Source organism: Lagopus muta, chromosome 3, assembly GCF_023343835.1.
Source record: "Lagopus muta isolate bLagMut1 chromosome 3, bLagMut1 primary, whole genome shotgun sequence".
NCBI lineage: Eukaryota > Metazoa > Chordata > Aves > Galliformes > Phasianidae > Lagopus > Lagopus muta.
The window spans coordinates 48,079,729-48,092,490 of record NC_064435.1 but is presented as its reverse complement, the minus strand read 5'-3'; the positions used below and the strand labels follow the sequence as shown (position 1 = coordinate 48,092,490).

General features: G+C 40.0%; 1 protein-coding gene across 5 annotated transcripts in view; it reads left to right on the top strand.

Annotated features, from left to right (window-relative positions):
* Positions 1-12,762, top strand: part of MYOM1 (myomesin 1) — a 76,894-nt gene that overhangs the window by 53,030 nt on the left and 11,102 nt on the right. For all 5 annotated transcript variants that reach the window (XM_048939750.1, XM_048939749.1, XM_048939747.1 and 2 more), the window contains 12 exons: positions 1,893-2,029; positions 3,267-3,411; positions 3,860-3,919; positions 4,222-4,289; positions 5,428-5,541; positions 6,188-6,275; positions 6,938-6,976; positions 7,059-7,164; positions 8,579-8,742; positions 10,176-10,212; positions 10,500-10,522; positions 12,114-12,169. In XM_048939750.1, the coding sequence (XP_048795707.1) occupies positions 1,893-2,029; positions 3,267-3,411; positions 3,860-3,919; positions 4,222-4,289; positions 5,428-5,541; positions 6,188-6,275; positions 6,938-6,976; positions 7,059-7,164; positions 8,579-8,742; positions 10,176-10,212; positions 10,500-10,522; positions 12,114-12,169 (1,037 nt within the window). The remainder of the gene's footprint in view (positions 1-1,892; positions 2,030-3,266; positions 3,412-3,859; positions 3,920-4,221; positions 4,290-5,427; positions 5,542-6,187; positions 6,276-6,937; positions 6,977-7,058; positions 7,165-8,578; positions 8,743-10,175; positions 10,213-10,499; positions 10,523-12,113; positions 12,170-12,762) is intronic.

Genomic DNA, 12,762 nt, shown 5'->3' with positions numbered 1-12,762 from the left:
GTGAGTGGCCTTTTCCAAGAAATGATCCTTTTATGTCCTTTCAGCCTCTTCTTGAGCAGTTTCTGAGGTATTTTCTTCCTTTTTAGACTAAGATATTCATTGTTAATTGCATACTGGGACTTTGACGTTCCCACAGAGCTGACAGTGAAACAAAAGCAGAGCAGCCTGATGTCTGTTCTCACCCTCCTCCTGTTACTTCTGCAGGCTCTGTAGCATTTCTGGTGGTTTGTTCTGAAAAATTATGCAAGATATGACATGCCTTTTGTTTCTCACAAGCTAGTAGGGAAGGAAGCTTCACAACTGATTCCTTTTAATACTCCTGTCTCTCTAGGACTCATTTTTAAACATTTTTCTCTTCTGTGTTTTTTCATTACTCTCTTTTTTCTTTTTTTTCCCTGTGTCTTCACCACCCAGAAGCTTTATATTCACCAAAGATGTGTTCTGTGCCACCAAAAGCATGAGCATGGGAGGGTAGAGGTTCATGGAAAGGGTGCTCCTGTGAAAAGAAGATGCAGGGAGTCCTCACATGGGCACCACCTGGTTTGGCAGCAGTGTTCAGCCCCAGAAAGTATCCCACTGTTTAGAAATGTAGGATCATTAAGGTTGAAAAGACCTCTAAGATCACCTAGTCCAACAGTCACCCCGTCTCCACCATGCCCACTAACCACATCCCTCAGTGCCACATCCACACATCTTGAACACCTCCAGAGATGGTGACTCCACCACCTCCCTGGACAGCCTCAGTACCACTGCCTCGCTGCTCTTTCTGAAAAGAAATTTTTCTTAGTGTCCAACCTGAATTAGCATGGTGAAAAATGAAAGATAAATGATGCCAGGTACTACACCAGTCCCAGTCCTCTCCCTGTAGTGAGGCTTCTAGGTAAGTAAAGTTTAGGGAAAACCCTGCCCTGGGGTTTGTATGGGAGGAGGTATAGGGTGACACCCATCACCACACACTTAATCAGGTGTTTTGCAATTTGTTTGTGCACTTTTCTCAGTTACACCCTTGCAAGGCAGACTTTACACTGCTGTGAAAGTGGAGTTTGGGGCAGAGGTCACATACAGCATGCATGCTCTGTGTATATGAGTTTGTTGGAAATTTGAGAGTCCACTAAGACAGGTAAAATGATGGAAAATAATAAAATGAGGAAATATCCCCAGATATCAGAGTATAAATGCCCCTGCTTAACACTGCTGATTAAAATAACTTGACAAAAAGTTAAAGTAGTTTTATAAACAGGAACGAGGAAAAAATAAGACTAGTTTGTAGTAGAGTACTCTTTACAAGAACTTTTTTTCCTGCTTACACAGCTTATTGAATGTGGGGATTTCCATTATTCATAAATAAACAGATTTTCATTATTAATGGGGAAATTTGGGGCATTTTGTGACATTCGGTGAATTCTGGAGATAAAGGTCCCACTCAGCAAGAATTACTTACAAAAATCTCCCAACCTGCAGTTCAGCAGCTGACTTTCTGATCTGCCTTTGTGCTTGTTTTATTTTGTTTTATCGTTTCCTTAATGAGTCACTTCACTGCCTTGCAACAACATTAAGTGACTCATTAAAGATGTGTTTGCACCAGGAAGGTTCACACTGTGCTGCAGAGATGCTTGCAGTTTACCTTTAGCCCCATGTCGGAATGGAGGGACCCCAGCACAATTCAAATTGCAAACATTTCAACTCTGTACCTAGACCTAGAGATAGAAAGATCAAATAATTCAATCTTGCCTGTTGCTCTGTGTAAATGTGGGTGGAGAGGCATTCCATTGGTACAAAGAGTTATTGTAAGCTAGTTACCTTGAGTACATTAACTGAATGGAAGAAGTGAAGAAAATAGTTGTTCCTATGCAGAAAAGTATATGCTTCATTCTTGTCTCTCTTCTTTGTAGCTATTCCACTTGCCTCTGAGCTGGCAGTAGAAATTCTGGAAAAAGGAGAAGTGAGATTCTGGTTGCAAGCTGAAAAATTGTCTGGCAATGCAAAGGCCAACTTTGTATTTAATGATAAGGAAATTTTTAATGGAGAGGTAAGGCTTTACATTGCCCTTTTGTGTGTTTATAACAAATGAGCACTAATATCTTCAATAGCTTCCAATTAGAATTGAATGCTAGTGCATTTTCATCAGAATTAATGTATGTCATTGAAAACACCACTTGCTAGAAAGACTTTGTCTATAGTTCTGAGCTCCAGCTAAATTCGACTGAATGAGTTTATAAACATCCTTCCTGCCTCCTTTGGGAGTACCACATGGTCTGTTAACTAATGGGTACTGTAGAAGGTCCTGAAATGTAGGGAACCAAGTAATTACAGGTAAGCAACTACTGTGGTTTTCAAGTAATCACTGCAGTAGCCCAGATCATCCAGTGTCTTTTATCTATGGCCACTTGTTCTCTCTTCTCATATCCTTTTCCTGTTTGGAGGAACGTGTTAAACCAAGGGAAAACTTGCAAGTGGTTGTTTTCAGCAGCAGAGCTTGTTATTCCCAAGGACAACTCGTGGCATGTTTTTGTTGCAATACTGATAGTTAGATAGAGCACTCTACAAGGATAGGGGACTGAAGCACCTCCCCTCTGAAGACAGCTGAGGGAGCTGGGCTTGTTCAACCTGGAAAAAAGAAGGCTGCGGGGTAACCTCATTGCAGCCTTTCAATACCTAAAAGGAGCCTATAAACAAGAGGGGTAGATAATAACAGGACAAGGGGAAATGGTTTTAAGTTGAGGGAGGGAAGATTTAGGTTGGATGTCAGGGAAAAGTTCTTTACAGAGAGAGGTGCTGGAACAGGCTGCCCGGAGAGGTTGTGGACGCCCTGTCCCTGGAGGTGTGCAAAGCCAGGTTGGATGGGGCCCTGGGCAGCCTGGTCTGGTATTAAATGGGGAGGTTGGTGGCCCTGCATGTGGCAGGAGGATTGTAGATTCATGAGCTTTGAGGTCCCTTCCAACCCTGGCCATTCTGTGATTCTGTGATCGTGTCAGAGCATTCTATGCAAAATTTTTTTTTAAATGTTGACTCCTAAGCAATAGTGTTCTAAAGAGATACAAATCCGTGCCTTTCTAATGAAAAAGATCACAATACTCGTCATAGAGTAGGACTGTCACATGCTTCCATCATTAACAGATTTCTTATTTGGTTCTATGTTTAGAGCCAGGGAAAGAGATAGTGGGAATGAGAACAAAGAAAGCAGAATTTCCCCCAAAGATATCAGTGTTTGCCAAATATATGGTGATTCTGACATTCATTAATTAATTTACTTTCAATTCCTGAAGAAATATAAGATGAAGGTGGACCAGCATACTGGCCTTGTTGAAATGATTATGGATAAACTTGAGGACAAAGATGAAGGGACTTACACTTTCCAGCTGCAGGATGGAAAAGCAACCAATCAGTCCAGCCTGGTCCTCATCGGTGATGGTATGTGAATGTGTGCTACGCTGTAGGCTAGGAAAGTTATACCAAGGTTGGCAGTCATCACTTTTCCACTCTTTTCCTGATCTAGTACTATTAAAAGTTTGTGTCACAGCACTTGTCTGCCTCAAATAGAACAGAGAGCGTATGAGAGCTGATACTTTAAAAGTGCCCAGAGGAAAGGGAGTTGTTCCAGAAATGTAAAATATTGAAGGCTGTCAGGGCTTGCTTTTCTACAGATGCAATGATATCAAGCCCAACCCCCCTGCTAAAGCATGTTCCCTATATTAGATTGTGTAGAAAATGTGCAGTATTATGTTACTGAGAGAAAGAATGACCCAGTGACAGGATTCTCTTTGACCTCCAAAGGACAGAGTTGCACTGGTAACAATACTGCACTAATAAATCATATAGTCCATATATCCTCATATGCGTTAATGGTTTTCATTTCCAGTATTCAAGAAGCTGCGAGATGAAGCAGAATTCCAGAGAAAAGAGTGGCACAGGAAACAAGGTATGATAAGAATACTCATGATAATCATGTAAGTGTTTAAGAGTTTGTTTATATTAATATGCTCTAAATTGAAATAGACATTTTTAATAGAGTCATAGAATCATTTGAATTGGAAGGGACCCTTAAAAGACATCTAGTCTATTCTCTTGTGTAGTTGCTTACCTTCTGAAGGAGAAATGGGAAAAACAAAAACACTTTAAAATATCACAGTGTTCTTATGAAGAAAAACAGATTTGTCTTTGTTTTTGTATCATGAATAGCACTCATGGTTTTAAAAAAAATGTGTCTGTGACTTTGAACAGGTCCTCATTTTGTGGATCAGCTGGGATGGGAAGTTACTGATGAATGTAATGTGATGCTGAAATGTAAGGTAAGAGGTAAAGAAAACACTAGGTACAGGATTCCAAGAAACACTTTGATCAACATCTGTTTAGATGGCTAAGAGGACTAAATAGATGGCCTTTGGTTTTGGATTGCCAACTGCATATTGCGTACGGACAGAGCCATTGAAAGCACCATGGGCTAATCATGCTGGGGTGAATGCAAATGATCTGAGACTTGGGCAAAACTTACCTCCTTGTTCAGCTCAAAGCACCTCAAAAACTGACGAAGACAGTGGTGAAAGCCAAACAGTTTGTACTCCTGCAGTATAATCAGTAAACTTTGGTTTCTTTGCAGAAACATGGTATCTGAACAAACAGCAGTGCCTTAGTTTCTGTGCATGGAAATAGGAGGAAAAGGCTTATGCAAAAGAACCTTCAGCAAGGGAAATATTCTTGTTTCATACCCTTTGAGTATTACCACTTTGTTACTGGAGACTAGTTAGATGCACCTGCACAGCTTCCTAAGTCATTTAAGAGAGAGACTGGAACAGGAGCAGGGTAGGATGATGGTAACATTTGTTCTGGGGGAATGCAGAGTGCCTGCCTCAGCACCATAATGCTGTCATTCTCTGACAGCTCTCCCATCAGTTCGAGGCAGTGAGCTAGGTCTGTCATCCAGGCCAGGCCCTTCACATTTCCCCAGGTACTGCAAGCAGAGAAAAACCAGAACGTTGTGCTCTGGCTGCTTATTTCAGACAAAACACCTTGGAATATAGCTTCTTCAAGTCTGTCATCCATCCATCCATCCATCCAACCATCCGCCCTGAGCTGAGCAAAAGAGACCTTAATAGGTGTTGATGAGTCTTTGTGAATTCAAAGACTTTCTGATTATTGCCTGTTTACCTGTGTCGAAATCCCCTGGGCTAGATTCACAGGATCACTGGACTCCTTGAAGCTGTTGATAACCCTTTTTTCTCTCTATTCTTCCCTTCTGTTTCTTCCTTGCAGCCTTCATTTTAACTGTGAGGCCTCCAGCAGCCTCCTTGTAACTCACTACAATCAGTTTGGAAAGCTTTAGCTGTTCTTTCATGCTGGCCCAGCATTCAAACAGGTTAATCCATGCAGTGCGAGGTTCATCTGACCAAATGTGGAAAATAACTATGGTACGGTTTTCGTCCATTTTAGGTGGCCAATATTAAGAAGGAAACACATATTGTATGGTACAAAGATACCAGGGAGATAATGGTAGATGAAGAGCATGACTTTAAAGATGGTGTGTGCACCCTGCTGATATCAGAGGTGAGTGACTGTCTGTTCTAGTCCTCATCTGAATGTTGTGAATCAGGTGAAAGATATGATCTGGTATTTGAACAGAACAATCAAAAAAGGAAGCGGGTTTTAAAAATGGAAAAACTCACAGGGCGTCTGCATTTTGTCTAAAACAAATTTCTATCTTTAAATGTTCATTCATGTTTTCAGGAAGTGATGAACAGAAGAGATAATAAGTGTGACACTTCCTTTGCGTATCAGTTCACAACAGAATGAGACTCTGTTTATGTTGTGACTTGCACTCGGGAAGTGCTGCTCGCTCTGACCCTCATGAGAGCACCCTCTTGAAGTTACCCAATGGACTTGCTTGAGATTTACAATCTCAAGGTGTGGAGTCTGACTTGCATTAATCACTCAGTCTCTTTGGTTCTGGTTCTTCTAGCCGAGAAAGGGAATTAGCACCAGAGACCTGTGCAGATTGAATCCCTCCATGAGCCCATCAAGGCACGGCCCAGCTGCCAGGCCCCATCCCAGAGCCCCAGCCAGTAGGGCACTGAGGGCACCAGGGCAGTCCCAGACATCAGGCACCTCCTCGGGGATGGGGACAGGGTGAGGATGAACTAGGATGTAGATCTAGATTTTTGTACAGAAACTATTTTGAATACTGTTTTTACAGTTTTCTAAGAAAGACACTGGAATTTATGAAGTCATATTGAAGGATGACAGAGGGAAGGACATCAGTGAGCTGAAACTTACAGACACAGGTCAGTACCCTTTCTGCGTGCTGTAAGCCAAGCAGCCTGTAGGTGAGGTCGAGGCAATACGGACAGCTGCATGAATCACCTTCCTGTAGTTTCCTTCCTCCTGCATCTCACTAGAACAGTGCAGATTTTTCAGTATGAGTAGTATTTGAGTATGCCTTATTGCATGTATAATGTTGGGAGAATGTGATGACTGGTGCTAAGCTAGATCTTGTTTCCTCAGGGCTCATCAGTAGTGTAAGCCAACAATCATAAGAAGAAATTATAGAACTAGATATTTTTATAAGATTTCACTTTTTTATGTTTTTGCATTCATATATTTTGAGACCCTTCCACTCATTGTGACCACTTAATTTTCCAAGCAACTGGGGAAAAATGAAATCTGTTATAATGCATATAGATGGGTTGTCATTCCAACTGAATATGGGTATTCACATGGGAAAAAAAAAGAGCATATAGTTTAGTTCTGCTGCAACAGTACTCATCAAGGTAAAATAAAGTCTGGAAACTGTGGAATAACAGGCAAACACAGCTTTCTAATACATTTTAAAGTGTAGATCTGATTTACTTTTGGAACTGCCTGGGGAAATTATTTCAGAGGCAGTGTTTGTACTATGATTGAGCTGCAGACACAGTGTCTTAATTTATGGATTTTGTCTCCACAGCTTTTGCAGATCTGATGAATGAAGTATGCAGAAGGATTGGTAAGCATTCAAGTCACTTCTCTGATGTATGACTAGTGACACTCAGTGAATGGCTGCAAATAAAGATGTGTTCTTCTTGCAGCTTTATCTGCAACAGATCTGAAAATCCAGAGCACAGCTGAGGGCATCAGGCTGTACTCCTTTGTCACCTACTATGTGGAAGATCTGAGAGTAGGCTGGGTGCACAAGTAAGTATGACTAAGCTTTGCAAAAGTTTGTGCAATTTGGTGTTTGTAGACTCAGAAAGAACCTGGATGTATGAGACAGACTAGGCTTACTTGTCTTCCCATTATCCCTCATGAGTCAGGGCTGCATTGCTTCAGAGAACTTCCACCTCTTGAATGGGAGCTGCTTCTTCCTCTGGAGTGGTTCTGAGGAGTGACATGTGTACAATCTATGGCACTGGCAAGCTCTGTTAGAGATCACTGCCTCTGGTTCAAAGATACCAGGCCTGGAGGCCTGCTTGTCTAAAAGCCATAATTCACAGGGACCAGGGCAAAAGGGCACATCCTCTTTACGCATGGGTTCATGTTTTGGAGGCAAAGCAAGTTTTAACATGTGCCCAGGGCAGTAAAATCCAGACAGGGCTTCCTGTGAGTTCTACAAGCCTAAATCAGACAGACAGGAGAACTGAGACTCTAGAAATAAACTTGAACGCCCAGCTCCCCATAAAATTAAAGGAAGCTGTGTACCCAAATCCATGAGACAGCTTTGAATTCTCAGTCAGTGTAAAGAGTTGTATTGGAAAACTCAGAGAAATAAACAACTCAGTTTACGTTAAATCTATTATTAGTATTCTTTCTGCTTCACTTTGTGTGGACATGGTAACAGTTTGAGGTTTTCCCCTTTCTTTGCACCTGTTTGATACAGTATCTCCAGGTATCTCAAATGTTTGAAAACTGGAACCAAATATGAATTGTTCTGGATTTTTTTTCTCTCTTCATTTTCTCTTTTTTTTCTATCATTCTTTCTTGTCGCTGTGTTTTCTCTATTTCATTTTTATAAATTAATTTAATCTTGAAACACATGAAATTGATCTTTGACTCTCTAGCATATTCAAAGCCATCAATTAAAAAGAAAATGAACAGCTTGCTTGAGAAATATCATATCCTTCATCCAAGGCAATTAACTGTCGAGTTAAGAAGCTGAAAAATTGATCTTTTTTGTGGAAGAAAATCTACTCATGTAAAAATGCATTTGATTGTGAAAGCCAAATTGCAGCAGAACGTGAGGAAACATTGAAACTAAGCAAACATCATTTGTAACAAAAGTGGGATTTTTTTGTAGGTACAGCCTTATATAGTTCTGCTGTGCCCAAGCAGAAATAAACTTATGCTAAGAAGAGAACATGAACATTTGAGGATACACCAGTCAGACGCATCTTCATTCTACAGACTTTGAAGAGAAATGGAAGTTGAACAGAAAATGTCATAACAATTCTGCCCCTTTGGTCTATAGTTGACATTTGGCTTCAAAAACTTCAAAATATGACAGCATGCCATTCTACCTTGGAAGTCATTTAGTAACTGCTGAGATTTCTCACAGAAAATCCCGTTTATATTCCACTAAAATGAAGGGGTAACACTATTTTGTCTTTTTCAGCGATACCCAGGTTAGGTTTACAGACAGAGTGAAGACTGGTGTCACTGGGGAACAGATCTGGCTGCAGATCAATGAGCCAACTCCACAAGACAAAGGCAAATACACAATGGAACTCTTTGATGGTAAAACTGGACACAAAAAGACAGTGGATCTTTCTGGGCAAGGTAGGCTGGTCACACTGTTAATACTACCTGAACACGGGTATAACACTGTGGTGGAGTGGGCAGTGCTACAGACCAGTGCTACAGACCTTTTGGGTTGTAGGGTCTCTGCATGTTGCCTCCAGCTTGGCATTCTGCGGTAGTGTCATCCATTTGCTTCATACTGTACCCTCAAGTTATAAATTACAATTGACTTTTTCCTGTCCAAATACCAGTCTGCAGCTTGATTCGGAGTTGCCTATGGAGATGTCAGCCCAGTTTTTGAGTTTTCCCACAAAACCCCATGCATTGATGGGCAATGTTAAACACAAGTTATAGTGTTGAATGACTTCTCTGTCTCTTTCTTTCAAATAATATTTGGAAGAGGAAGTTTTGGAAGTTTGGAAGAGGAATATTTGGAAGAGGAAGGACAAGTTTGTTCTGTTACTTTCCTACTGTATTTCTTTGATGGATATAACAGGGCTCCTTATTCTTCAGAGATGTCAAGACTAGTCCCTTTCATCAGCACAATGAAGGAATGTTTCAGGAACATATAAGATTAATTTGATTGACTGATGGAAGCTCTTACTCTGAGAGAGCTCTCACATCTCAGGGAGAAGATTAACTGCTTCAGAGTGGCTGACTTTCTGTCTCAAGCATTTCCCATCCCTAAAGCTTCTCTTTGGGCCTGTAACATCTCTGGAAGGCCAGTAAACTTACAGTCATCTCCAGGTTGCTCCTTCTGTATGCTATCCTCAATTTCTGAGAAAAATAAATTTTTTCTTTCCTTTCAAAGTGGGAGATGTTGACCAACCACGTGACATTAGCTAAGCCTGAATTTATGAAGGAGATAAGAGTTCGCTGTTTGATTTGTTCATGGCCATCAGTGCACTGCTTTAGAGCAGATGTGAAAAGCACTTGGAAAAAATAAATCTCTTGTACCCGTAAGCCAGTGAAGTGAGGTGCACAAGACAATTTACTAGGTTGTGGGAAGGAAGCATGAAAACTTCAGTAACACCAGTATGTAATTTATAAATAAATGCATATTTATGTACTGGGATGTATGTGCTCAAAACTGTTTTTACTAATAGGGGTATGTGATCAAAAAAGCTTGAATAGCATTATTGTGGTATATTTTGGATTACTTCCTCTGTTTTATGAGGTAATTTCAACCTAATGTTCTTTCCCTATGTCTCTGTGTTAAATTTTTAATTTTAGTAGAGAAAAATAAGTGTTTATGCATGCGTATGTGTATAAATAGTTGCTGTATACATGACTGCCTTTATCAGTTGAATCATTTAGCCCTGTAGAAATTATATAGTATCACAGCATGCTTCCATACATTAATATTTCTTTAATGATGTCTATATTTATAATTTAGTTCCACATTTTAAAATGACATTTGTGATAGCCTATGTTTGAACCTACCATTAAAATCAACTTTTCTCTTTATCAAGCATTTGATGAAGCCTTTGCCGAGTTCCAGAGATTAAAGTAAGTATTATGCAATCCAGCAGTAGAACCCATAAAATAATAAAGGTATTTGTTTGTTTTGTGGTAGAGCTAAAAATAAATCCTAGTCCTACAGAAACCTGTAGGAGTTTTGCATGTGACTGCATTGCAACAGTTAGGTAATGAAGAAAAAGCAGTATTGCCAAATGATGAGAGGCGTTTTCTTTAACTGATCAAAGATAACTTAAGAGATAAGCTATCTATTTTTCAATCACTCTATGTAAACATTAAATGAAATTGAATTTTCTCTTTGTTTCTTTTCAATCCAGGCAAGCTGCAATTGCAGAGAAAAGTAAGTGAGGCTTCTTTGATCATAATTGCAATAAATGGTTTATGAAGGTTCTCTCCCTACACAGGAAGGTTGCCTGTTGGGAGAAAGAGGACACGTATGCATGTGTACATGTATGTGCATGTCCTAACTCTGGCTGGCCTAGCACTAGGGGGAAGCAAGAAGAGTGATTTAATATTTGCACATTGCAGCTAATGACACTGTAAATGTGGGTTGTGTGGATATTTTCAGCCTAAGATCTTGTTCTCATTACCAATTGGCTTTATCCAAAAATCACCTCTGTTGTTGAGATATCTCATGTATGTTTTATGCCCAAAAGACACTCTGTTTTCTGAGATAGAGGAAATCACTCAGCTGGTTTTGAACTATTTGAAATGTTAAATGGCTCTGTGTTAAAGAGGTGGGTAAGAAAGCAGCAGAACCTTTTGCATAGTCTAAAGACAGGTCTGGGAATCTTCTGGCACTTTTGGATACATTTCAATTCCAACACAACAATTAAAATAAAAATATGTAATAATTGTCTGAGAAATAAGTCATTAGAATTCAAGTTGGTTTATTAAGATCAGTATTTTTCCTGTTTCCAGAAAAATCTGTAGGAAAATGTAACAACACAAAAAGTTATCTCAGTGCAGGTGATTTCCAGACCTGTATAAAAACAAAAGCAGAACTGGATTCTAAGAAAAACAGAGAAAAATGGGTAGAGGGATTGGAGCTAACTCCTCACTGGACATAGACTCCAAAGAGAAATGGGTTCGGCTGTGCTATATACAGCAATTCCTGATAGGCCCAGCTGAGATAGCAGGAAAGGACCAGTAATGACCCTGCCCTGGGCAGTTCATTTCTAACTGCATGATTCACAGAGGGATGGCAAATACAGTGTAGTCATGCTCCATCAGGTTGTCATTTACTCCAGAGTGCATATATTACAGAGTGCATTAGATGTGAATATTCTCTATTGTCCTTTCCTTGCTCTGCCAGACTCCACCAAGATTATAACTAACCTAATCATTGCCCCAGAATAAGTGCATCAAAGCTTGCATGTGATCAGCTTATTTGTATTTATGTAAGATTTCTATGGGACTTTGAGCTTGAAGCTGTAGGCCAGATACCGATCCTGTTTACATGGAGATCCATGCAAAGCAGAGAAATTTCACTGCTTTCACTGAGACTGCAGCCTTTTTTAGATCAAAACATAAGCTCTAGCACTTTCTTAGCTGCCATTTATTTCTTCTCAAAAACATCACTTCTCATCTATCCCGCTGTTTACGGCACTGGATCTCAAAAAATCAGTATTATTATTTTCTGTATGTAATCACAAGTAACTCTGAATTGATTGTGAAATGTGCAGGATGCACCACGCGGACTTTAGTTCTGCCCGGTAGGTGACTGACACCAGCTGCTAACGCTTCTTTTGCTGCGAATGGAATGTTTCTTAAGTTCAAATGGTGTGCTGAGAATGCTGAGTAGTTCTCTCCCAGCACAGATATCAGAGACACGTTGTACATAAATAAGAGGAAAGAACTGGAGGGGGAACAGAATCTGGGACGCAGTTGATTTTGAGACACCAAAGTAAATTATGCTCGTTTCCTTTCAGATCGTGCCCGGGTGCTTGGAGGTTTGCCTGATGTTGTCACCATCCAGGAAGGCAAGGTACAGTGAATTCATTGAAGCTTTACCCAAGAGCCAAACAGCTCAAATGTCTTTGAATGACAGCAAAATATTCTTTTTTTTTTTTTTTAATTTTATTTTTAAAGATTCCATCTATGACATCCGTCACATTATTCATTCCCTGTCTTCTGTACATAACTCAGTGGTCTTGCACAGATGGGTTTATTTATTTGGGGCAGTGTCTTTTCTTAAGAATTAGATAAAAGTGAGACAACAGTGTGAGCTGTGATTCAAACTCCTTATGTAACCAGCTGTTTAAAAATTCATACACAGGCCTCACAGTTTTTTACTAACAGGGTGCCATTGATATAGGCTCCACCAGGGAATGTTTTAATTCCCTTTTTCTTATAGAATGGCTACTTGTTCTGTACCTGATGGAGTTAACTTTTTCACAACATGGCACTACAGTCAGTAGTCTGCCTTTTAAACAGCATAAAACTAGTAAATTGTAACTCAGTTCTCTTCCAGACCAAAGGAGAAAGTTTTCTGTATTTCATCAGCGTAAGTGGGAAATGAAGTCAGAAGGCACTGGCATTACACAAGATTATATCAGCAGCATTTAGCAAAAAGATTAT